This window comes from Hippoglossus hippoglossus, chromosome 23, assembly GCF_009819705.1.
Source record: "Hippoglossus hippoglossus isolate fHipHip1 chromosome 23, fHipHip1.pri, whole genome shotgun sequence".
Classification (NCBI taxonomy): Eukaryota; Metazoa; Chordata; class Actinopteri; order Pleuronectiformes; family Pleuronectidae; genus Hippoglossus; species Hippoglossus hippoglossus.
In genome coordinates this window covers 13,372,858-13,395,136 of record NC_047173.1, presented here as the reverse complement: position 1 = coordinate 13,395,136, position 22,279 = coordinate 13,372,858, and the positions used below count along the sequence as shown (strand labels likewise).

The following is a 22,279-nucleotide window of genomic DNA, read 5'->3' as shown; positions in this document are numbered from 1 at the left end:
ATCTACACCATAATAACTGACCTGTAGACTTAATATATAGACATATAAAGACATTTTCCCAGCGAATCCATTCAAACATACAGAGGTTTACTGACTTTATCATTGGAGTTATTTCATCCTTTATTTATTTCACATAATAATAATAATAATAAATGTATTTATACAGCACCTTTCATACATAAAATGCAGCTCAAAGTGCTTTACAAGAAAATCAAGAAAATCTAAGACATGAAATAAGAGATCAATAAGAACATGTTAGTAATAAAACAAAGACTTAGGAATAAATACAAATTAAAAAAGAATGTAAGAATAAAAATAAAATGTAGATCAGCGACCCCTGTTGTAGATTTATCGTCATACAAAGTTTATCTGAGATTTACTTTCTTAATGTTAAGTGATCTTTAATGTTGTTAATGATGCCTGTATTTCACCATCCAAGGCAAGTTCTGTATTTTTTGTTTCAGTAGTGCTTCTCTCATTTATGGTTTTAATATTTGTACACTGAAAATGAAAGTGTGATCTGCATTGAGTTCTGTCTCTGTGTCCAGGTCACATAGTGCCGCTCTGCTTCGCACAGCAGGGATTCCGTCTGTGGATGAGTCATTATGTGCAGGATTGGTAACTTTCAGAATCACACAAATAAAGAACAAACAGCAAAATAAACAGGATATATATTTTAATTCATAATCATATATATTTTTTCAGCAGCATATATAAGACCAAAGACTGGACTTGTAAAACTGACTAAAATAATTTTAACAAATTTTAACAATTGCATAGTATTGATTGTGTAAACCTGTGTTATGGCTTTAAATGTCATAAAAAAACCCTGAAAGGTAGTATACAAAATGGCCTTCAATTCATTTGCATTACATTTGAGTCACTTCTGTTACAAAAGAAGCCGTGTGAAATGTGTTGCAACATCAAATATTAATTTGTGTGTGGGGGGGGGGGGGGGGGGTGTTGCATCGTGTATTTTCTTTCTCAGATCTGTCAACATACAATACTTTGCATTCCTGTGTTATGGCAGTGTGCTGGTAGTAATGTAGCAATGTGAATGAGATCAAGTAAACATATCGTGACAAGTTTGTAAATTCGTAAGTTAAGGCAAGTTGGCAGTACATTATTGGAGTGCAGGTTTGTTCTGCACCATAAAGGTGGAAAAATCATTTGGCACAATTTTCTTTGGAAACGTTTTTGGTATACTCAACGTTCTTCAGAAAAATTAAATCTGATCCTGAATTCCTTTCTGATGTAAACAAAATATTAAGTCACCCATTATAAGACCAATATACTCCAGATCATATTCTATTGAAAGCCAGTGACAAATAGCATTCCCCACATTAATGAAACTTTCGTCCGGGCTGTCCTCTGGAGGTCAAACTCCTCTTCGACGCTCACACCAGCACACGTCTGATGTTGCGTGTGAACTTGGTCTTGAGGTTGGTTTGGGTCATTGCTGGAGAAAATAACAGTAAAAAAAACCAACATAGATTAAATTCTCCATGTCGTGTTTCAGGATTCCCATTTAAGAAAATTACAGAGACGATCCAGCTGAGATTCTTCTTGTAAGAACAATGTGACGCTAATAACAAAAACCTCAAACTATGGATTTTAAACTAAAATACTTTTTGAATATATGTTTTTTGATTTCTTGCTGGGAGTTAGATGGGCCTTTTATATATCTATTCATAAATAATTAGGAAATAAAATACCTGTAAAATAAAATGTTAATGTTTTCTAACAAAATCTAACCTCCGAAGTCCAGATTGTAGGTGTTTCCGTTGGCTTTGACGTTCATGGTCTGGTTGGGGTCGTCCTGGAACGTCTGCTCAATGTCATCGCTGGTTTCATTTGTGCCGCGCTGCAGAAACAAGACCAGCAAAATTTAGCATTGAGTAGCTTAGAACTATTATATATATAATATTTTGTAAATGCCACTCGGAAGGTAACCCACCGTGTTTTTGAAGTTGTGCCAAACTCGATTGTCTCCCTCGAACTGCCACTGAGGTTTGGTGCCCACAGTGATATTCTGGGAAACTGATTGGCCTTGAGGAACCCTGTTACAACAACATTTCGTAAAATTAGCTTATTTCCTAATGCACATAACAAGGCACAGGAAGCACAAACACAATGGAGGTCGCCTGACAACTGCCCCTGGGCAAGAACTCACCCGTAAAAACTGTGTATTGTGTCTTTACACTTGAAGTTTTTGTAAAGATTAAACAAACAACGTATAATGTGTCGGCTAGTGATCCTTAGTATATTCTTGTGGGCAGATTTTGTGATAGACGGATAGTGCACAGGGAGCTTTTCCCCCTGGAATGAAATTTTATCAGTTTGGCCAACAAATAAAACTCACCCTGCCCCTGCTTGGCGCTGTCGGTAAAGTGGACGGCGAGTGACTTTCCTCTTTCTGTCCGAACTCACCTGTCGCATTTCTGTTAAACGACAAGAAGGAACAATGAGATACTTGTATGCAGTATTTAGTGATATCAAAATCTAAATTCTGTGACGTTAATGTAAATAAACTTCACCTCCGAATTTGATTTCAAAGGTTTTAGCGCCGATGCTGAAAGTGAAAGAGCTTGTTGGGTTACTCTGGAACTTCTGTTCTATGTCTGTGCTGTTCGCCGGAGTGGGTTTTCCGTCTGGATCCTGGAAGAGAAGACAAACAGATCTAAACGTGTTCAGAATTTGGGTTCAAAACTGTTCTATTAATTCATTTGTGGACACGTGAACAAAACTGAGTGGCCATTTACCTTGTCTCCGTACTTGATCCACTTACTATACAAAGTACAGAACCAGACCCACTCGGTGTTTCCATCATCCAGACGTCTCACTCTCAGGTTCTTCCCAGACACTGTCATCGACTTAAAATCAATGTTCACGGCGCTGCACAGAGACAAAGAGATCAATATTCCACTGGCACCAAATACTCAGAGGATGAGGTCAGTGTCATTCAAATTCTATTTAGTGCCATTAAATATCAGCACCAATAGTAGAAAGTATATTTATCAATACTTTCTTATTTTTCTACACTCAGCTCCAACCTTCTCGACATTGAGAAACAAAATACCACCTGCCGTCAAATATTGAGTGATTGAAGCAATTAAAAAAAAGAAATTTAATAAAAATAATTAACAATGTGTTTTTAAACTCTTACCCATACTTGGTGTTGTAGAGCGTAATACTTTTGGTGTGGGGCAGGCAATACTGGGCCTCGATTACGTGATCATTACTAAAATCCATCCAGCCGCTTCCTTCATTCATCTGCCACTGGTAGAGCCGGCTGTCAGAAATCTTTGGATCTGGTGAAAATATAATGAATGTAAACAGAATTAAATAAACGTATTATAACTAAATTATATTCTATTATACTTTTATAAATACTCTTGTAACATTTGTACTATTTTTATTTATATGTGTGTGTGTGTGTGTGTGTGTGTGTGTGTGTGTGTGTGTGTGTGTGTGTGTGTGTGTGTGTGTGTGTGTGTGTTATATTACTTCTATCCATATACTCGTTTTGTCTTTAAACTCTCAGAGAGAGAGAGAGAGAGAGAGACAGAGAGAGAGAGAGAGAGAGAGAGAGAGAGAGAGAGAGAGAGATAGATAGATAGATAGATAGATAGATAGATAGATAGATAGATAGATAGATAGATAGATAGATATAATTAATATATATATATATAATATAAACTAAACTAAGTCCTTCTCCACTCAGGTATTCTCTCCCCTCCTGCTCCTCACCTCTCGATGTAGATCGCTCTCTGGCGCCCCCGCCGGCCTGAGTCGAGCTCCTTCCTTCTCTGGGGTGTATCAGCTTACATCCGGACCCGTATCGACAGTTTCCACTCAGGGCAAACTTGCAGACGTGCGGGTAAGGGCACCTGGCACCGTCCCGACAGCGGCTCTTATTGTAATACCTGCAGGGCTCCTTCACAGTCACCGTGTAAATAAGTGATAATGAAACTGATACAGATTCCAACATCCTGTGTGTCCGCAGACTAACCTGAGAATCAGCGTCTACATCTGAATCTCTGCCTCTGGGCGACTCATCACCGTCCTCAGGGGGGTGTTCGTCCTCAGGAGCTGTAAAAAAACCACCATAATATATAATAATAATATTAATAATAATAATAATAATAAGTTCGGTCTATACTTGTACTTATGAGTACATATGGAACTTCACAATAACTGAAAGTGAAACTTAAAGTGTAAACGACGAAAGCCCTTATATATTATATTATACGTTATATTAGAAAATAAGAAGATTATTGTTGTTGTCCTGTTGTTTCTGCTTTCATGTGATCCACAGTGTCAACACACAACAACGTCTCCACACACTGCTGTTCTCACGAGGCAAAGAAAAAGCTACACTGATCGAAAGAAGCCGCAAGAAGCCAATAAACACGCACATCAAATATCAATTAGATCAGTAACAGACACACAGTCAACGCTGCAGGGAACAACAGGAAGCAATAAAACATGATAAAGTGGAGAGGCTCTACTCACTGCGAGCTGTCGCCATCCTGCAGTTTGCTCTCTGCTGTGATACCTAACATGAAAACGAAAGGATTACAGCAGTTTGTATAAAACGCTTTCGTTTCTGAGTTCTCCAGGACATCACACACACACACACACACACACACAGCTGTTTGTCAAGTTGCTGGTGACTCATCGATGGGAAACTTTTTAAACCTCTTTAGACCTTAGTTTTTAATATATGAAATGTGAAAGGGACCCCAGCCACACACTGAACTTTTACAAAAGGTCCCAACACAAGCTAAACATTTTTTTTTTACCTTATCAACTTGTCATACGTGTTTTAAATGAAAAATCTTCCTGTGACAAATATCACAAAAGAAACTTCCATTCAAAGGTATAAAAAAATATATTTATAAATAACATTTGAATCATTTTCAGCTTCATGAAAACATTCAATGGAAAATAAGAGTTTTAAAATTGTGCACAAGTAAATGTAAATGTTACTTTTCCTCCATGTCAAGAAATATATAAATATTAAACTACATTGTGATGAATAAATAATGAAAAATAAAATAAAATATTTCCCTATCAAAAGTGGTGGAGTGGACATTTAAATATTTGTGTGTAAAAAAACGTGTGTGTCTCAAATTTGTGCATTAGTGAAAGCAAACTGTTTCTTTTTCTATATGTTTTGTTTTCAATATGTAAAATTGGTCTTTACTGATATTAATAATTTACTCATATTATTTACTTACTATTGATTTTGCTTGTACACTTGTATATACACAAATGCAATGTGTATATGTATTTTATTTCAATGTGTATTTGTCGATTGTAACAAAAAGTTAAAAAGTTAAAAAGTCATTCTTTATTTCGCAGTGTGATAAACACTCCACACCGCTGGGTGGCGACAGTGATGGGATTCTGCCTCCGGTGCGTCCTGTTTTTACAGGCGGCGGTGAAGAAAGTAGGGTCCCTCGGAAGGAGGAACGAGCCACGAAGGACACTTGATAAAAAAAAAGGCCACAACAAAGAACGGGGAACGGGGAAGATGGAGTTCAGTGATCACGACTACATCAGCACCACTTCTCCTAATGGCGGCCACGTGGACTTTATATATAAAAGTAAGTATACGCGAATAGAAGCTAACCACAGAAGCTAACCATAGAGGCTAGCCAAGCTCAGCTGGAGTTAGCTTCGGCGCAGAGGGAAGTGCATGGATCAATGTGGAAAAGTTACACAAGCACGTCATCATTTAGACTTAAGTGCACATGTAAATGAATGTGCATCCTCCCCTTTAAACAAATAACCACTCTAATCTATCTATATACTGTATCTATGTATCTATCTATGTATCTATCCATCTATATCCATCTATCCACCTATCCACCTATCCATCTATCTATCTATCTATGTAATACGTGCACACTGTAATAACAAGCTCCAATTGCAGTTTAATTTTTTATTTGTCTATCTTTTAAATGTTATTGAGCTTAAGAAGAGTGGACGGTCAATTGTCGTTGTTTTTAACTCTCCCAAGTTTAAATTTAATTTGTTTTTTTTCCTCCCTTCTTTCTCTCTCAGTGAGTCCGAGAGAAGTTGAGGAGTTTGTGAAGCTGAGGATTTGTAATACCTCCCTCTTCTCTGGAAAAAGGAACACGTCCAGGCGGGCATGGAAGTACGTCACAGAGTCAAATGTATATAAAAGCAAAGGTCTATGTGACAGGGATGTAGATGTGTAGATGCATTTTACTGTCGAAACTGTTTATTTTAATGTTTTTCTCCATTTCCATCCTCTGCTTTTAGATTTCAGTTATTATCATTTTGTAACTAACACCTTACTCGTGATATTTTCAGGGCCATCCTCAAGCACATGGGATTACAACACAAGATGACCTTCAGTCAAGCATCTAAAAAGTGGGAGAACATGAAGAAGAAGTACAAGGTATTCCTGAGTTTATATTTCCATTAGATTGATAAAACATTCAGGCTGGTTTTCATCTCGACTTGATGTCATCATCACCTCTTTCTCCTCAGGCCCTGAAGAACCCCTCAGATGGGATGAAAGTGTTCCCTGAGATGTGGGCTCACTTTCACCTGATGGACGAAGCCACAGAGGGTCGACTGGAAGGCAGCGCCCCTGCCCTCAAGGTTTTCCCTGGTGATAAAGACACTCGTGATTTCTTACCCATCTCCAAGCCCAAGAAGAGGAGGAGGTTATCCATGGGGACATCGCCCCCTGTATCTTTGGTAGCAGACAGGCCGGAGATCGAGGTTTCACTGAACGGAGATGAGGAGGAGGAGGAGGAGGAAGGAAGCCTGGACGTGAATCTCATCATGCAGGAGGTGGACGACGAGAGGAACGTGATGGACACGGAAAGACAGGTGATGGACAAGGAGATACGGCTGATGGAAAGGGAGCGGCTGGTTCTGCAGAGGGAGAGGGCGGTGCTGGATCGGGAGGTCGTCACTCTGGAGCGAGACCGGGCCACGCTGGACAGAGAGATGGCGACGGTGGAGCGAGAGAAGGTGGTGCTGGAGAGGGAGAAGGCGATGGTGGAGAAGGACAAAGATGCTGTGTGCAGGGAGCGGCGGGCTCTGGAGCGGGAGAGAGCCCGGCTGGAGAGACTCTTTGCACCAAGAGAAACAACAGAGGAGGCTACGGGAAACCACGGCGAGGTGAAAGACTCACACGCTGTGGACATGGACAGGAAGGAGCGGTTTCTTTATTTGTTTGAAAAACTCATTGAAAGTTTTTGAATTTACGAAATCAGTTTTCACTTTGAGCTGCTCTCGGATTCGCACTGAACATTCCGCGTGAGCGCAAATGTCCGAGTGAGAGCCTCCGGACTTTCTGCGGGCTTTCCGGAGGAGCCGATGGATTCCCTGCGAGCGAGTGGGGGTGTTGATGACGTCACAGATACAAATATGATAAAACCCAGATGTGCTGTAAACAACATGTGATCTCCAGAGCAGAATGAATACGTTACACCCTGTCTGCACATCGTCCGGAGGTCACGTCTGAAAATTTATTTTTCTTTCAAATCCACACTTTTCTTAAACCTGCAACTTCTCAATGAAAAACGTTGAGCCACTCCTGGTTCAGAGAGGTCTTCAAAACAACTTTATTCACTTGTGGTTATTCCATACAGAGCACACAATAGCAAGCTATTAGCATTATTCTCAACCCCATCCACAATCAAAATCAACACCCCCCCCCCCTCCCAAATCAAACAATAGTCTTTAGTTGTTTGACTCCAGACATTAGAGTCCTTGGTAGAAGCTATTGTGCATGGTTGAAACATCATTTTTTGAAATGTAATAAACCAAATATTGCAGTTCATGTAAAAAAAATCTTGTTTCTTTTTCAGAATATATATTTGTATATTACAGTACAGACTTTACAACAAATGATGATTTATTTAAATGCTTCTTTTATTGCATTAGATTCAATTCACCTTTCGTTAAGCTCCAGCTTCAATAAGTTTATGCTAGTATACATTTCCAAAAGTGTTAAATTTGTTATTAATATTAATATTATTTTTATTTTTTACAAAACAAACATCTTTAAACAATATTACAGATATTTTTTTTTCTTTTGCCAGTCTTGTACAGAGAATAAACAGAAACGTACATGTTGTTCAAGGTTTTTTTTTTTTTAATAAACTGATTTCTCTGAATGTTGTCACTTCATCAAGTTGCGGAACAATTTGGCTTTTGACAAAGTTCTTGTGTGTAAATATGTGTGTGTGTGTACATGCATCTTGGTTGGAATTGAATTTTCGAGATGGTAACACTGTGTGTGTGTGTGTGTGTGTGTGTGTGTGTGTGTGTGTGTGTGTGCGTGTGTGTGTGTGTTATACCGAAAATAGCAGTCAGAACAACAGTAGGAAAAAGGAGCAGTAGAGTGTGTATGTGCTTGATCACCAGAGTCTGACTCATAATTTACGTGTTTGTGGACGTTAATGAAATGTCAACACAAAGTTTGACTGACTTCTTAATATTTGAAGAGTCAACAAATGGTTTCTGTGTGTGTGTTTGTGTGTGTGTGTGTGTTTGGTCTTGTGTGTCAATATGTACAAAGGGTGTGTGCATGTGGTTGCATTCGTGCAAGAGTATGTGTCTGTGTGGTTTAAATGAGATCCCCGATGGGTATGCGGGGCAGGCAGACGTACGCCTGCGGGGTCCTGCTGAGGTTGATGGGGTTGCCATCCAGACGGATGTCCTCCAGCGCATTCCTGATGTAGTTGAAATCTTTCAGGTTGCAGAACGTGTCCCCGTGCATCATTTGAATATTGTTGCGCTGCATGATAAGAGGAGGACACAGCATGAGACATATCCACGTGTTTTAGATTTGCTGCGATGAAACTTCATTTATTATATTATGATGATTATAGATGAGACTGGAGCACAGAGGGGGTCGACGGCTGATCATGTTTTGAATTGAAGTTAAGAACAGAGGATGTCGCAGCTTGTTAAGCCCTATTAAACAAATTGTGATTTGTGAATATGGGCTATACAAATATACCTGAAAGGATTTAAGTTAATCAAAGTATATATAATATATAAATATTAAGTATAATTAAAGTTTATGCACGCTGTCACACACAGGTGATTTCAGAAACTACGTGGGTGTGTGAGTGTTTGATTTGTAACACGAGCAGACATCCGATTAAGTGTGTTTATACAAGACCTATAATCACATCCTACTCCAGATGACTATCCTATTTATTTCCTATCTATTTGGAAATAGAAAGAGGATTAACCCTAAGTGCTTTGAACATTTCATCTTCAGTGTCGACCTTTTGGAGAGCGATGAAACGTGAGGCCAAAGCCGACCTACCTGTAGGTGTAGGGATCGCAGGCTGTCTGGCAGAGGCACAGGCACGTAGTCGATGTGGTTGTCTGTGATGTACAGGTACAGCAGGCCAGTCATATCCTGGAGACAAAGAAAACAAAGACACAGATCTTCAGTATCCCTGATCTTTAGATGTCACCATTTATGACAGAACCCTTTAAAGTATTATTTCAAAGAGGAACGTGCTGTAACATCTGCCTCCCGACGACATTGTTCTCTATATTGAGTCGTGATCACAGAAACAGATACTGTACCGTCACATCAACTGATGATGTTAAAAAATTTTTTTTCTTTTTATGTGGATCTCCAAGAAGTAGGAATGGACATGGGGCCCCCTGGTGGACAAACTATGCAATGAGTATTGGCCAATAACTGATTGTTAAACCAATGTAAGAAGGTTATTCTGTCTTTGTGTAGGCAGCAGGTGGTTATTGGTTTGTACCCTTTGTGTCACTTCTGTCTCCTAATTATTGATCAATAATACATTTAATAACCGCCATAATCAATCAGTGTGTGTTTATTTATGTCTGATATTCAGCTGATTGATGCATCGATGGGATACTTGATTAACCCTACGATTTAAGGCCTTGGTGTGGGACAGTAACGTGCACGTACCTTGAACGCCTCTCTGTGCAGACCCTTGGTGCCGATGTCGTTGTGGCTGGCATCGATCAGGGTCATGGTCTCGGGGAGCGCAGGCAGCTGGGAGATGTGATTCTCTCGGATCACCAGCTCCTCCAGGTTGGGCAGACCCATAAACGCCGTGTCGTCGATGCTGGTTATCTCGTTGGAGGTTAAGTCGATTTTCTTCAGCTTGTCTGGAAGGAGGCGAGAAAAGACACTGGGCGTTCACTAAAGGCCGGTGCCCGGTCTAGTATTCACTTGATTTCATTCAAGGAAAGGGAAACATACTCATGGAGGCGAAGTCGGACTTGTTGATCTTGGTGATTCTGTTGTAGCGTGCATAGAAGTGAGTGGTGTCTTTGGGCAGAGGTGGAACGCTGTCCAGCTTCAAGTCATCACAGTAGACCGAACCACCGAGGCACGTGCACAGCAAACAAGTGGGCATACCTGGAGTGCATGGATGAGAAGAAGGAGGAGTAGAAGAAAAGAAGGGAGAGAGACAATTATGACGAAATAGGAGGTAGAGTGGACGATTGTTTAGGGACTTAACCTCCCTCAAAGCCCCAAGAGCTTCTAATCCCCAAAGTCAAACAAAGTGAAGTTATCAGGATCTCGCAGAAGAGATTTCATTTGATTCCTCTTTGAATTCTGTCCCTGTCTTGCTCAGTACTGACCTCGTCTGTCAACCACAGGCTCATCGGGCTCGTCGGGTTCGCCAGACTCTGGCAATCCAGAGCTCACTGACCCTTCTACACCGCCAGTACCCTCCTGAGGGGTTTCTGGTGTAGTGGGAAGCAGCCCCTCCTCTTGTTAGAGACAAGATCAGGTGTTAAAGAAACAGGTTAGATGAGTAGGACATGGACAGGAAGTCTGGCAATCAGCTGTTTGCCGCTGTGGTTAAGTCACATCCAGTATATCGTCAGTTCATCACTGCTAATATATTGTGTTTTTAGCATTTAGTGGATGAATGGGGGTTAAATGAAAATGTATTTCGGTGTTAATGACATGAAATGTGATTTGCTGAGTGGGTACGAAAAACATGATTGTTAGAAAAGAACACACAACACTTTTAAGGGAAGTTATTCCAAATCTGTCTGTGGTATAATTTGGCTCTATGAGGGGATAACAGGATAGATAATCACAGTGGACTTGGTATAAACATTAATGTGAAAGTAGTTCTTGAAGTGAATAAAACAGATTATTGCTCAAATAAAGCTTTCACAATAAATCTTGACCTGTTCTAAAGAATTTTGGTACTCTGTGGAGTTTTATTTAAAGGAAACATATATCACTTATATTCTAATGTTCATAATAAAGACTAGCTGGCTCAGCACTTTGCTCAGGTAATAAATTCTCTTTTTAGGCATGTGAGATATAGTTTTAGATTTTTTACACTTCCTTTAACGTATCTCACACAGAGCTAGAGTAGATACTGACCTTCGTCAATGTCAGGGACCAGAACAACCTCGGGGACCTCGGCGTCTCCAGAGCCAGAGACACCAGAGGCCCCGGAGGCTCCAGAGATGCCTAAGTCTCCAGAAACTCCTGTATCCCCTGAGGCCCCTGAGATTCCTGAAGCTCCTGAGAAATCCCCAGAAGCACCCGATGCCTCTTGGGGGATAGTGTCGGGAATGAGGGGCAGCTCCTCCTCTTGTTAGAGCCAAAGGTTGGGGTTAGGGGACACGCAGTTAGGGAGATAGACAATCAATCAACCAATTAACCAATCAATCGCACTCACACTGTTAGAAAGACTGAATATGAACAAATACGACATTTAGACGAATAAACAAGTAAGATCAACATTTAACTACATTTACAAAAGAAGCAGTTAAATGGAATTTAAGATGAAAAATCAACATAAATCACAGAGAGAGACAGATCATTTCAACACAGATCAACATCTGCTCTGTAAAGGTACTAACCTCCAGATAATAAAGTTATTCCAGAGTCCCCAGACTCACCAGAGTCCCCAGAAACCCCAGAGCTTCCGGAGGCCCCTGAGATCAAGAGATCCCCAGAGAACCCAGAACCAGACTGGTCCCCAGACCCTCCAGAGCCCAGGGGGAGTTCAATTGAAATCCCAGAACCTCCAGAGCCAATGTCTCCAGAGGCTCCAGAGGTTGCGGATCCCACCCCAGACCCTGAGAGATCTCCAGATCCCAAGAAATCCCCAGATATCAAGATGTCCCCAGATACCAAGAACTCTCCAGACCCCCCGGAGCTCAGCAGCTCCTCGGAGGCTCCGGAGATTAGGACAATGTCACCTGAACCCCCAGAGGAGCCAGAGACCAGTGGATCTCCTGAACCTCCAGACCCAGAGGCCCCAGAAGCTCCAGAGGCCCCAGACCCTAGGGAACCCCCAAAATCCCCGGAGACATGAAGGATGTCAATGGGCGTCAGACGCAGCTCCACCTCTTGTTAGAGACAAGATTAGGTATTAATAAACAGAAACATGAGACAGACATGGATCATGAATCAGGTTCAGTAGAAGGAGACATAATGATTGGACACATTTAAACAGACAGTTAAATGGAAGACATGCACATGGACACAATGATTGATGAAGATGCAGAAAATGAGATGTGAGGACAGATTAGTGTTTTGTGTTTTTTGTTAATTATGGGCTGCTTTCACAAATATAACCCCCGAAGAAGAGCGAGTCTTCTCAACCCTCCTGAACTCGCTTGTACCGAATGACTTGATGTTTTTTTGGGTGTGCAGAACCTAAACGCTTGTGCTTTTTCAGACCTTTCTGTGTGTCTGGGCCCATGAGGACCCCGGACCCCCCTGAACCCTGAGGGATGAGCTGGGGTGTTAGCGGCAACTCTTCCTCCTCCTCCTCCTCTGTCTGCTCCTCCAGCGAGGCCTCGGGTACGGGGTAGTTGTAGTCAGGTGGGGCCAGCGTTCCAATCTCTATCTGAGGGAAAGACGGCAGCAGTGAGTCAAAAATGTAAGATTTTAGAAATGAGCACCATAAAAATAAATAAATAGACGAGGTCTAATTTGTTCGTCCGGATCGCTAATTTTCCAAGAAGTAAGGAAACGTGATTATTTCTCATTGGGAAAACCAGATATTTAGCTTTATTACAAAATAAAATAGTGAACATACACATATCAACAGCTAAGCTCCAATTCCACACACACACACACACAATATAATTAAGTGAAAGTTCACCCTAATGTTTTAAAGGTGGGCAGGTCGGTGCAGTTTCTGATTTATTATCAATTTACCAGTTATTATGAGCAAATTATACAGACTGGACATTAAAGAGTCTGTCAGTTGTTTTTAAAAGTGTATTCAGAAAACTGATTTTCCCTCATTTATGAAGACACCCTCTGTAGTTTTCCATCTTAACACCGTTTTGAGAAAGTGACTAAATTTAGATTAAATGACATTAACACTGTGCAGATGGATAAAACCTGCAAAGCCTAAAAAAATCTATTTCAGCTCTGGACAAATAAACGTCATGAATCATGTATTTGTATGAGGTACAACACATCAGTATATGACTATTAAAACATGCACATGCTTCCAACCACAGATCTTTGACAACTCAACGTTGAACGTTGTGTAGCACGAGTTCTGCCTCAGGTCCCAGTGGGACGTTGTCTCAAAAGACAGACACTGGCATTTATGTGCGTACGTGTTGACGGTCAGTAAGTAAACAGGAAACAGGAAAATGTAATGTTTAGAATCCAAATCTCTCGCAGTGTTTGTTTTATTTCGTCAACATCTACAGTTACAATACTCAGCAGAGAATTTAACACTTTGTGTATTTATGTATTTATTCCCAACAAGCAGCTACAGCTGAGTCATTGAGGCCGAAGCGTCACATGATCATAGGATGTATTTGGAACCATCATGAGCAAAAGTTAATAATAACATAAATTAAGATTCATAGTTAAACATCTGGGACCATTGTAGGAAGAATAATAAAAAACAATATGAGCAAAAATAAATAAATAAATGTTATATTTTTCATAAAATAGATTTTAATGTTAATGACAAACTTTTAAAATATTTTTTCTTGCACCCTGGTGTAAGCAGCAGCCCCTCCCCCTTGACCCTGAACAGGAAAAGTGTATCTTTGTTTTTCATATATGTTTACACTCACAGTTAGTTGCTAGTTTACATTATATTTCTGTATATTGCTTTTCTTTGCCCTTCCCTCTCTATTGTTCCTTTACTTTGTTTAACAGAAAAAACACTTTAACTGACTGAATCATCTGTGAAAGGGAGATCAGCACTGGTCCATCCCCTCAGGATGAACGGTATAACTTCCTTCCTCCACTACTAGATGGCAGCAAACTCGAGGTAGAAAAAGTAGGAAGCTGACCACAGTGCAACAATGATTTCTGCACATATATCTCCTGTATATTTAATATTTAACATAAGAACAAACGTCTCACCAACCTTACATCATAGGGAAAAATATCTGTTTAAGAAATTAATATTTGGTAAGAAATTCTCAGCATTATTACTTTCTTTTTGATGATGGTGATGGTGTTTGCAGACCTTGTTTTGAGCCTTTTACTAAACTTTAAGCTGCAGAGGCCAAAACCAAAGACTTAGATGTAAAACTATATTCGTGCTACCTTTTCCTTCATTTGCATAAATATCAAATTACTTTGTAAATTAAAGGCGTAGCACTTTTGTTTATACAATAGGCTTTATGTTAGGGATTCAATTAAAAGACAACTCAAGCAATGTTTATGAATGACAGTGCTTTTGGTCCAGTTATTTGCATCTCCTATTATTCATGCATGTAAAGTCGTTGCATTTTTTTCCTATAATATTTGGGTTATTGACTAAACCTGCAGTTCCACTATTGTCCAGACGAGGGCCCTGAAACCCCACACACCAGCACAGGTAATACCTGACTCTCTCTCACGTCCAATGAGTCTGACTCAACCCTCAGAAAAGGGAATGGTCCTTGTGGAACCAAGACACACATGGTAGCTGCAAGAATCCATATTTGAGTCTTTTCAGCCACTTTCAACCAAAGTGATCAGATGCCAATAAGCCGGGAGAAGTCAAAGTAAATAAACGTCCAGATGAACGAAGTCAGACAAATAGAAGTGATTCGAAAAGGGCAACGTAGACACATTAAATCAGGTGGGGAAGAGATATTCAGCAGTGTTAAAGCTTGGCACAGGCACAGTTTGAGATACAACAAGGTGGGCCTTTGAAATGTCCTGCACAGACTTCGCTCACTGCAGCCCTCCCCTTCATTTCCCCCCTTTCCCAAAAGCAAACATTTACACTCGAGGGAAAAGAAGAGGCGAGAGGCTGGCCACCAAAAATACAGAAAAATCTGGAAACTGCACGGGAACGCAGAGAGCACAGGCAGAGACGCTGAATCTGAGCATCAATACGTTGTTGCTGTGTATGTTGCATGCTGTATGTTGTATGTTGTATGTTGTATGCTGTATGTTGTATGCTGTATGCTGTATGTTGTATGTTGTATGTCAGTCAGTTGAAATTCAGTTGCTTCACCAGCTGCATCTTTTACAAGCGACAGAACGACAGAAGGATTTGCTTAAATACTGGTCACAGCCAAAAGTAGCATCAGCCTGGATGAAGGGTTCTGGTCATCTGGTAAATTAGTTGAATAGTGAGCTGTAGAGATGCTGGTGGGCAGATTTTGAGTGGACATGGCACGGCTAGCTGTTTCCCCCTGTTTCCATTCTTTTTGCTAAGCTAACTGGCTGCAGGCTGTAGCTTCATGTGTAATGCACAGTCATGACAGTAGTGTCAATCTTTTCATCTGTCTCCCAACAAGACAAATACAGGGACAAAATTCTCCATATTTGAGTAAATCAACAGACAAGATTATATGAGATAAAGATCATGAACTTTTCAGATAAGGCTTTGTGTGTTTTTTAATCATTTCTAAGAAAATTACTTTTTACCGAATGGCTTTAGGCTTTTAGTGTACTTTGTATAATTTTATTCGTGCCTTTGAATTTTAAATGCTATTGCTAAATACTTGTTACCTTTCATGTTTTGTTTTTCTTATTTTCATGTTGTCCTCTTTGTGAAGGACTGTGTAAAGACTGTTTTCAAAGGTGCTATATGAATAAAGCTATCGTTATTATGTTTTTTTTAAATGAAGAACCACAGTAGGCTCACAAAATAACTACTTTCTACTATACAGAAGTTCTGTATAGAATCTATATTTTACAGGAGTAAATGTTAATTTCTCCAGCATCTGTACAACAAAGGTTCAAAATTCAAGGTACCAGCTGCAATGAACAAAACCACCTAGTTCTAAAGTTGTTATCTGACTCAAGGAAACATGTCGAAAGACAGAAAGTCTGTGTCAAACGAAGGATGGATAAATATACCTAAAGTCTGCGATTAAAGCAATTGCAGGGACTTTTGAATGCGGCAGATCTGAGGATACTTGCTTACATAACATCGTAGTTGAGCCTTAACTTCTCATTCCTCGAGGGGAAAGAGGAGACGCACTAACAAAGAGCTGGATGTGGAAAGTAAAGACTCAGCATTCCAGAGGCAGGGAGCTTATCATCGCTTCATTTCTACCCCGACATCTGACATGTGAATGGAACCATTTCAATCTCAAGCAACCTTCTGTCGTCTCACATTTAAATAAGTTGTCAACAAAACAAAAAGACACATCTTTGCATTCGGCTCCGTCTCAAATCTGCGTGTATAAATGTGTGTTTATTCAGTTCGAACGTTTCTACTCCCACGGACTCTTATGCAACGTGCTGTGTCACATCCAGGCGTGTTAAGCAGAGACACATTATCAAAACCATTCCCCCCACGACACATGACAACTCTCCCACAGTGAGCTCTGTCATGTCTGCACAAGATTTGCAGACCAGAAGTCAAACATTTCAAACTCGGGACAAAAGATTGTGGGTTACGACTTTATGCTTTATGTTCTCAGTACCACCACATCTCGACAACTCTGCCAAATCTGCAATGCATTGTGGGACAGCTCCAGTTGTGTGAGTGCAATCCACATCACGTTTAACTCAAAGGAAGCATGAAAATCCTATGTGGATGTGGATGGGGCCATTTGCCTCGTGCCAATTTGACATCACTTTAGCTTAATTTCCTCGTTGCATAAAAGTATAAATGGGAACATGAAACATCTTGCCGTCCCAGCATGCCCTGCAGGCGTGCCACATGACACTCATTGAGATCTGAAGAGAGTGAACTTCCCGAATCCATTTATCACGTTAGTAACCCTTCCTGACACACTCTGGCAGCAATTTGGGGATTTTAAGAATTGGCCACGCATAAGCAAACATTTCTGAATTTGACGTGATTAAAAGATAGAAAAAACAAGATAAAAAATATGCCCATAAATAATGTTTGATTCCAGGAATAAAACTTCTCCATGCCCAGATGGACTCCAGGGCATGTAAGTTAGAGTGGAGCCTGTCCAAGGTATGAATGTGAAGTATTTGGGGTAAAGCTGTAAAGCGGTTTGTCCCTTTTCCAAATGGCTCCTGTTGGTAGCAGCATGGTGCCTGTCTGCTCCCTGAACCTGGTGACCTCAGATCAAAACCAGCCAGTTATTACACCAACACAGCTGTGATTTGTGAAATCTGAAGAAAATCTGGATTTCGGAGGAATTCGAGGCAGCTTGTATCTGTCTGTCACCCCCGAGGTTTCCAGAAATAGATCAAGATATTGAGCATATTTGTGTGTAATGTCAAACAACTAAACTGATAACTGGTAAAAGTTGCATAAATCCTACGTCAGCTCCACATGTCAAACTTTTTTTGGGCAACAATCTATAAGCACAACCCGACATATTATATCACCTGTAAGATAAAGCAAAGTTGTTAGCAAACAGTTGCCTATTAAATCATTCATATTAGCATTCATTTGGAGTTATGTTTCAAGCCACCCGGTGACTGTAAGTCCTCTCTTTTAGCTCCGTTTTTGGTCTCCACCTTCTCTCAAAGATTATATCTGTCTCCTAAGCAGCTGAATCATAGATATCCTGGTCTGCCTTTTGGTGGTGAGCAAAAAATAAAGATAAATGGCAACATAGAATGATCCCAGGAAAACAGAAATAAATCCAGAGTGGATCACTGAAATGGTCTTGGACCTGTACAGTTTCTCACCAGAGGATCATCAATTGTCAGCCCATCTTCGTAGTCGTAGATATCCGGGTTCTCCAAATTTAAATTGTCTAGATCCACATCGTAGTTGGCGCCGTCGTATGAGTCCAAGTCCGCTTGTCGGGAAAATCTGGGGCTGGCCACCACCGCTTTGAGGACGAAGAGTCCCAACACGAGCCGCACGAGCATCCTCATCGTCCACCTGGACACGGACAGAGGGAGGTAAGATCGAGGAGGGAACATCATTTATTTCCAATTCACTATTTTTTATTATTTCTCCCATGTTACTGGCAAAACACATAATTGAAAAGTAAGAACAAACGTGGCAAACTTTCACCAACAAATTCAGATAATCAGCTTTAAACTTGCTGCTGAGGATTTAAGTTCCACATCGGTGCACTTCAACAGGACGGGTCTCTCTGGTATTGGCTCCATTGACAGTACAGCATCTCTATATTGTTACAGATCAGGGCTTGACTTTGGGTCACTAAGGTTGGTGAATTCATTACTGAGGTGCAGACAGCTGAAGAGATCAGAGTATGAGGGCCTCACGCCTCACTGAGCCGGACGCTCACTGTTCCAGGGAGCAGCCATCTTGGCTTAAATCGCTGCTTTCCTGTGGCATGTCAAAGGTCAGAAGTCACAGCTGATCTGATGAGGAACCATGGGGACGTAGTCTTGATTCTGCAGAGCTAAACTTCTATTAGACATCTACTGTCGGCCTTTTTAGGATTTTTCGGAGGAGCAGAGATTTTGCGTTTGCTCCTTCTCCAGTAAAACCCTGAGAAAGCTCTGTTTGAATTCCTGTGTCTTTGGCTGAGGTTTCGATTGTTTCTTCCAATCATACTAAAAAAGGCTTTGGCAGAATCCTGCAGCAAGATTCTTGGCCGATAAATCTGAAGTGAGGGCACAGGCAAGATGTTCCTCTTCTACAGGAATATAAAATTAGCCGGTATGAGTGTAGATCTACTAACTGCTGGCTTGACCTGGATAGTAGCTCATTTCCCTGCTAAGCTAAGCCAGGTTGACTAAGTTTAAAAAATGTGAATAACAACTGTGAAGCTGTGATAGGATTAGTATATTTAATTAGCACTTAATAAGCTGCATCCCAGATATTAGACTGGGGAAAGATGATCTGAGAGTGGGGAATTTTCACAGCACACTGACGGCAGGTGTAGCCACATCGCTGCAGGCCCTGAAGCAGTTTCAAGAAAGTCCTCCAGGCCTGGGCAGAGAAATGGAGAGCGAGGGAAGGGAGGAAGAGGAGAAAAGAGCAAGATGGAGAGAGAGGTGGACAAGACGCTGGCCCTCAGGGTTAGATGGAGAGAGTGAGGAAAAAGACTGAGGGAGAGAGTGCAAGAGAGAGAGAGAGAGAGAGAGAGAGAGAGAGAGAGGGAGAGACAGGTTTCTAAGCTAACTCGACCCCTCGCCCTTTACAGAGGGGCTTTATGAGGCCCGGTCGCTGCATGTCTCAGCACTCAAACTCCAAATTCCACCGAGGTTTGTGGACAGGATGGCAGTGAGTTACGCCTGCAAGGAAAAGCTTCATTCAGCAGTCAAACACACACACACACACACACACACACACACACACACACACACACACACACACACACATTCACACACACACTTGGAAAGACACATCCTCTCACAGACACACACTGTGTCTTAACACACCTATCTTTTCAGAGAGGGAGAAAGTTGAGAAAACTGTGCTGCTATTTTAGGATGAGGACAGATTTTTTTTTAAAAAGCACACACCATCCCTGAGTTATTTAAGTCGTCAATCTAATCTTTGTGGAAATGAGAGCGATAGACTAACGATGCAAATCAGTTTTTCTTTATTTTTACTTTCACGTGAATATCATGCATCAGACTGAAAAACGGACGAGTCCAGCATCTCCAGTGAACTGACTTTCTGTCACGAGCCTGAGAAATGCAGCATGTCTATACTGAAAGAAGGACTATGCTGGAGACAGAGGTGTGCTTTTATACAGGCCATCACAGTGTGCAGTGTGTGGAAAACTGTGTGTGTGTGTGTATGAGTGTAGCCTCCGGACTACCTCTGTGTTATGCTTGGCTCCACGTTGGGCATTCCAGATATCCACCGATTCTACCTTTTTCCCTCAAAAGCCACAAGCAAACATGACGGACGTCCCTTTGCTGCTTGTAGCAGAGGAAACTGGTACATTTGTCTCACATAAAAAGTTAACAGGTATTTTCAAAAGGCAGGTGACACAGAATTTAACGTGGTTAGAGAAAAATTGTTTCTGATTTAAGAGGGGATCTATAAAACTTTTTTAACAACAAGCAAAACATTTTAATCACTTTTCCCCTAAATTGGAAGGAGGTATTTTGAGTAAAACTGGCAGAAGAAAGTGCAAAAAATGAAAAATAAGTCATTAGTTGTCACAGATCCAAACCACCTGTTGGACACCTGAATCTACTGAAGCTGATAAAACCACCCGCCAACATTTAACAATCACCATCATTGCTTTAGGATAAGAAACACATTCACATTGCAGACACCTGCAACCCTCCACAGCAAACCCCTGAGTGAAAATCAACAGCTGCATCTCCAACCAATGGACCAGAAGCTCCAGTGCAAAGCCCCACTAGCAGCATGTTTCGGAGGGGCTAGTTAAACCTGCCTGCCCGTCTAATCCCCCGCACCACAGAGCCATTGAGCCAGCGTGAAGATAGCACCAAGAACACTTACCTCTGTCTCCTGCTTTCCCGAATGGTCCCTTCAGCCGTGATGGAGATGCTGAGGGCTCCGGGACTTGGCCAATGGTGAGAGGTCGCGCAGGGTGCCTTGAAGAGGGAGGGTGTGTGTGTGTGTATGAAGTGTGTGAAAGGTGTGTGTGTGTGTGTGAATGTGACGAGTGTGTTGGTGTGTGTAGGTCTGTGTGCTCTGGCAGACCTGAGTGCCCTGCCGCTTATGTGTGAAGGTAGGCACTGAGACTGATTGGACCAGAGCAGATTGCTTTTGGTCACTCGGAGAGCACCCACCCCACACTGAACACCAGCCTGCAGGACCCTCTCAAACACACACACAGCACACACACCAGGCCTACGGAGAAAGAGAGAGCGAAGGCCCCCCCCAGTGACGAAATACCTTTTTGTCCTTTACAAGAGTATCCTTTATTTTTATAAGACTCAATCAGACTGAAATATTTGTGCGACTTGAAACTTTGGCATGTGTTGCTTTCATGTATGGGGGGGGGGGGGGGGGGGGGGGGGCTTGTACACAATGGGATCTCTGTCAGGAGCCCGTGTTAGCATGGAGCTGAGAGGAAGTCCCCGCTTGGAGGAAAGGCCTCTGCCCTCCCTCTTTGGTTGAAGCTGGTTTCTCTTTGCGCCGTCACTGGCTAAATGTGCAGATCTGCAGTCAGTTGAGGGATCACATATTTTGACTTCACGGACAATGGGCTGATCTGGGGTCGGAGCAAGGCACGTGGTTCTTTTTCAAACTCTGCACAGATGAATTCAAAGAGATGCACATACTCAATCTGTCATTAGTGTCCATTGATGGAAGGAAAAGAATGGACACACAGGAAGCTGCTGGCGAGCTTCAGCCTGTCTGCTTTATTTGGCCACAACGTTCAACCTGCCCACCTCTTCCTCTCACTCCGATGGTAACTTGAGACCTTTTGATGAGTGAGGGGAAAAGGACATAGGGGAACTGCCAGAAATTGGTCTGCACCTGCTACATAGGCTGGGGTTTATATTCAGAGCTTTTCTTCTGCCAAACATTCTCAAAAAAGACAAAGAATTAAATGAAATTTGGCCTCAAATGTCTTATCCCAGTCACTGATGCCCACAGTATAAGACAGAGTGCATTGTACAGAGCCTGGGAATTCATGTGATAATTGACAGTGAGCTGGGATACCATGTTTGTGTCAGTGAAAACATGGATTATGTGTTGAAAAGACCTGAGACTTGACTGGGAGTAGAAGGTGTGAAGGTGATCTGGGCATGTTATTTCCTATTTATGTTGTTTTATAGGCCAAAGAGGTGTGAATGAGTGAAGACAGACAAACACAACATTTAGGTCAAGGCTACTTTACTCATGTAATGGAAGTCCGGTAATTCATAGAAAATGTTAAATGAATGGAAAAAAAAACATTTTAGTGACGTGGCTAAAAACACCCGATTGTCAATAGTATTTCTACCAAATAATTTACATTTTGGTGAAAGATA

The 22,279-nt window shown here is 41.4% G+C and overlaps 3 protein-coding genes across 7 annotated transcripts; 1 reads left to right on the top strand and 2 right to left on the bottom strand.

Moving 5' to 3' along the window:
- Window positions 1-971: 971 nt before the first annotated feature.
- LOC117757265 lies at window positions 972-4,562 on the bottom strand. Of its 2 annotated transcripts, none has more exons than XM_034578231.1 (10): window positions 4,516-4,562; window positions 4,015-4,092; window positions 3,751-3,951; window positions 3,167-3,311; window positions 2,763-2,895; window positions 2,538-2,658; window positions 2,363-2,441; window positions 1,958-2,060; window positions 1,756-1,864; window positions 972-1,459 (listed from the first exon to the last, which is right to left on the bottom strand). In XM_034578231.1, the coding sequence occupies exons 1-10, from the start codon at window positions 4,529-4,531 to the stop codon at window positions 1,398-1,400; spliced, it is 1,047 nt and encodes a 348-aa protein (XP_034434122.1). In that variant the 5' UTR covers window positions 4,532-4,562; the 3' UTR covers window positions 972-1,397. The 2 variants fall into 2 exon arrangements, with proteins under 2 accessions (XP_034434122.1, XP_034434123.1); XM_034578232.1 differs by having other exon boundaries at window positions 3,751-3,950; window positions 4,014-4,074; window positions 4,516-4,560.
- Window positions 4,563-5,521: 959 nt separating this feature from the next.
- On the top strand, window positions 5,522-7,483 carry si:dkeyp-38g8.5 (uncharacterized protein LOC568385 homolog). Of its 2 annotated transcripts, XM_034578233.1 has the most exons (4): window positions 5,522-5,612; window positions 6,073-6,166; window positions 6,346-6,433; window positions 6,526-7,483. In XM_034578233.1, exons 1-4 carry the CDS (start codon window positions 5,540-5,542, stop codon window positions 7,246-7,248), a joined length of 978 nt encoding a protein of 325 aa, XP_034434124.1. In that variant the 5' UTR covers window positions 5,522-5,539; the 3' UTR covers window positions 7,249-7,483. The 2 variants fall into 2 exon arrangements, with proteins under 2 accessions (XP_034434124.1, XP_034434125.1); XM_034578234.1 differs by lacking the exon at window positions 5,522-5,612 and having other exon boundaries at window positions 6,073-6,201.
- An 855-nt stretch (window positions 7,484-8,338) lies between these two features.
- On the bottom strand, window positions 8,339-21,099 carry epyc (epiphycan). Of its 3 annotated transcripts, none has more exons than XM_034578227.1 (10): window positions 20,796-21,099; window positions 18,080-18,278; window positions 12,719-12,887; window positions 11,893-12,384; window positions 11,408-11,620; window positions 10,645-10,776; window positions 10,259-10,417; window positions 9,962-10,164; window positions 9,332-9,427; window positions 8,339-8,791 (listed from the first exon to the last, which is right to left on the bottom strand). In XM_034578227.1, exons 2-10 carry the CDS (start codon window positions 18,269-18,271, stop codon window positions 8,621-8,623), a joined length of 1,827 nt encoding a protein of 608 aa, XP_034434118.1. In that variant the 5' UTR covers window positions 18,272-18,278; window positions 20,796-21,099; the 3' UTR covers window positions 8,339-8,620. The 3 variants fall into 3 exon arrangements, with proteins under 3 accessions (XP_034434118.1, XP_034434119.1, XP_034434120.1); XM_034578228.1 differs by having other exon boundaries at window positions 11,932-12,384; XM_034578229.1 differs by lacking the exons at window positions 10,645-10,776; window positions 11,408-11,620; window positions 11,893-12,384.
- Window positions 21,100-22,279: the final 1,180 nt, after the last annotated feature.

Excerpts from the sequence above, each read along its gene's own strand:
- LOC117757265 (XM_034578231.1), bottom strand. Across the intron at positions 2,061-2,362 it reads CAGCGCCAAGCAGGGGCAGG|GGTTCCTCAAGGCCAATCAG; the intron begins GTGAGTTTTATT and ends TTGTTGTAACAG. Across the intron at positions 1,865-1,957 it reads GGCACAACTTCAAAAACACG|CGCGGCACAAATGAAACCAG; the intron begins GTGGGTTACCTT and ends TTGTTTCTGCAG.
- si:dkeyp-38g8.5 (XM_034578233.1), top strand. The coding sequence starts at position 5,540 with ATGGAGTTCAGTGATCACGACTACATCAGCACCACTTCTCCTAATGGC. Across the intron at positions 5,613-6,072 it reads CGTGGACTTTATATATAAAA|TGAGTCCGAGAGAAGTTGAG; the intron begins GTAAGTATACGC and ends TTTCTCTCTCAG. Across the intron at positions 6,167-6,345 it reads ACGTCCAGGCGGGCATGGAA|GGCCATCCTCAAGCACATGG; the intron begins GTACGTCACAGA and ends TGATATTTTCAG.
- epyc (XM_034578227.1), bottom strand. The coding sequence starts at position 18,271 with ATGAGGATGCTCGTGCGGCTCGTGTTGGGACTCTTCGTCCTCAAAGCG. Across the intron at positions 11,621-11,892 it reads AATAACTTTATTATCTGGAG|AGGAGGAGCTGCCCCTCATT; the intron begins GTTAGTACCTTT and ends GGCTCTAACAAG. Across the intron at positions 9,428-9,961 it reads TGCACAGAGAGGCGTTCAAG|GATATGACTGGCCTGCTGTA; the intron begins GTACGTGCACGT and ends CTTTGTCTCCAG.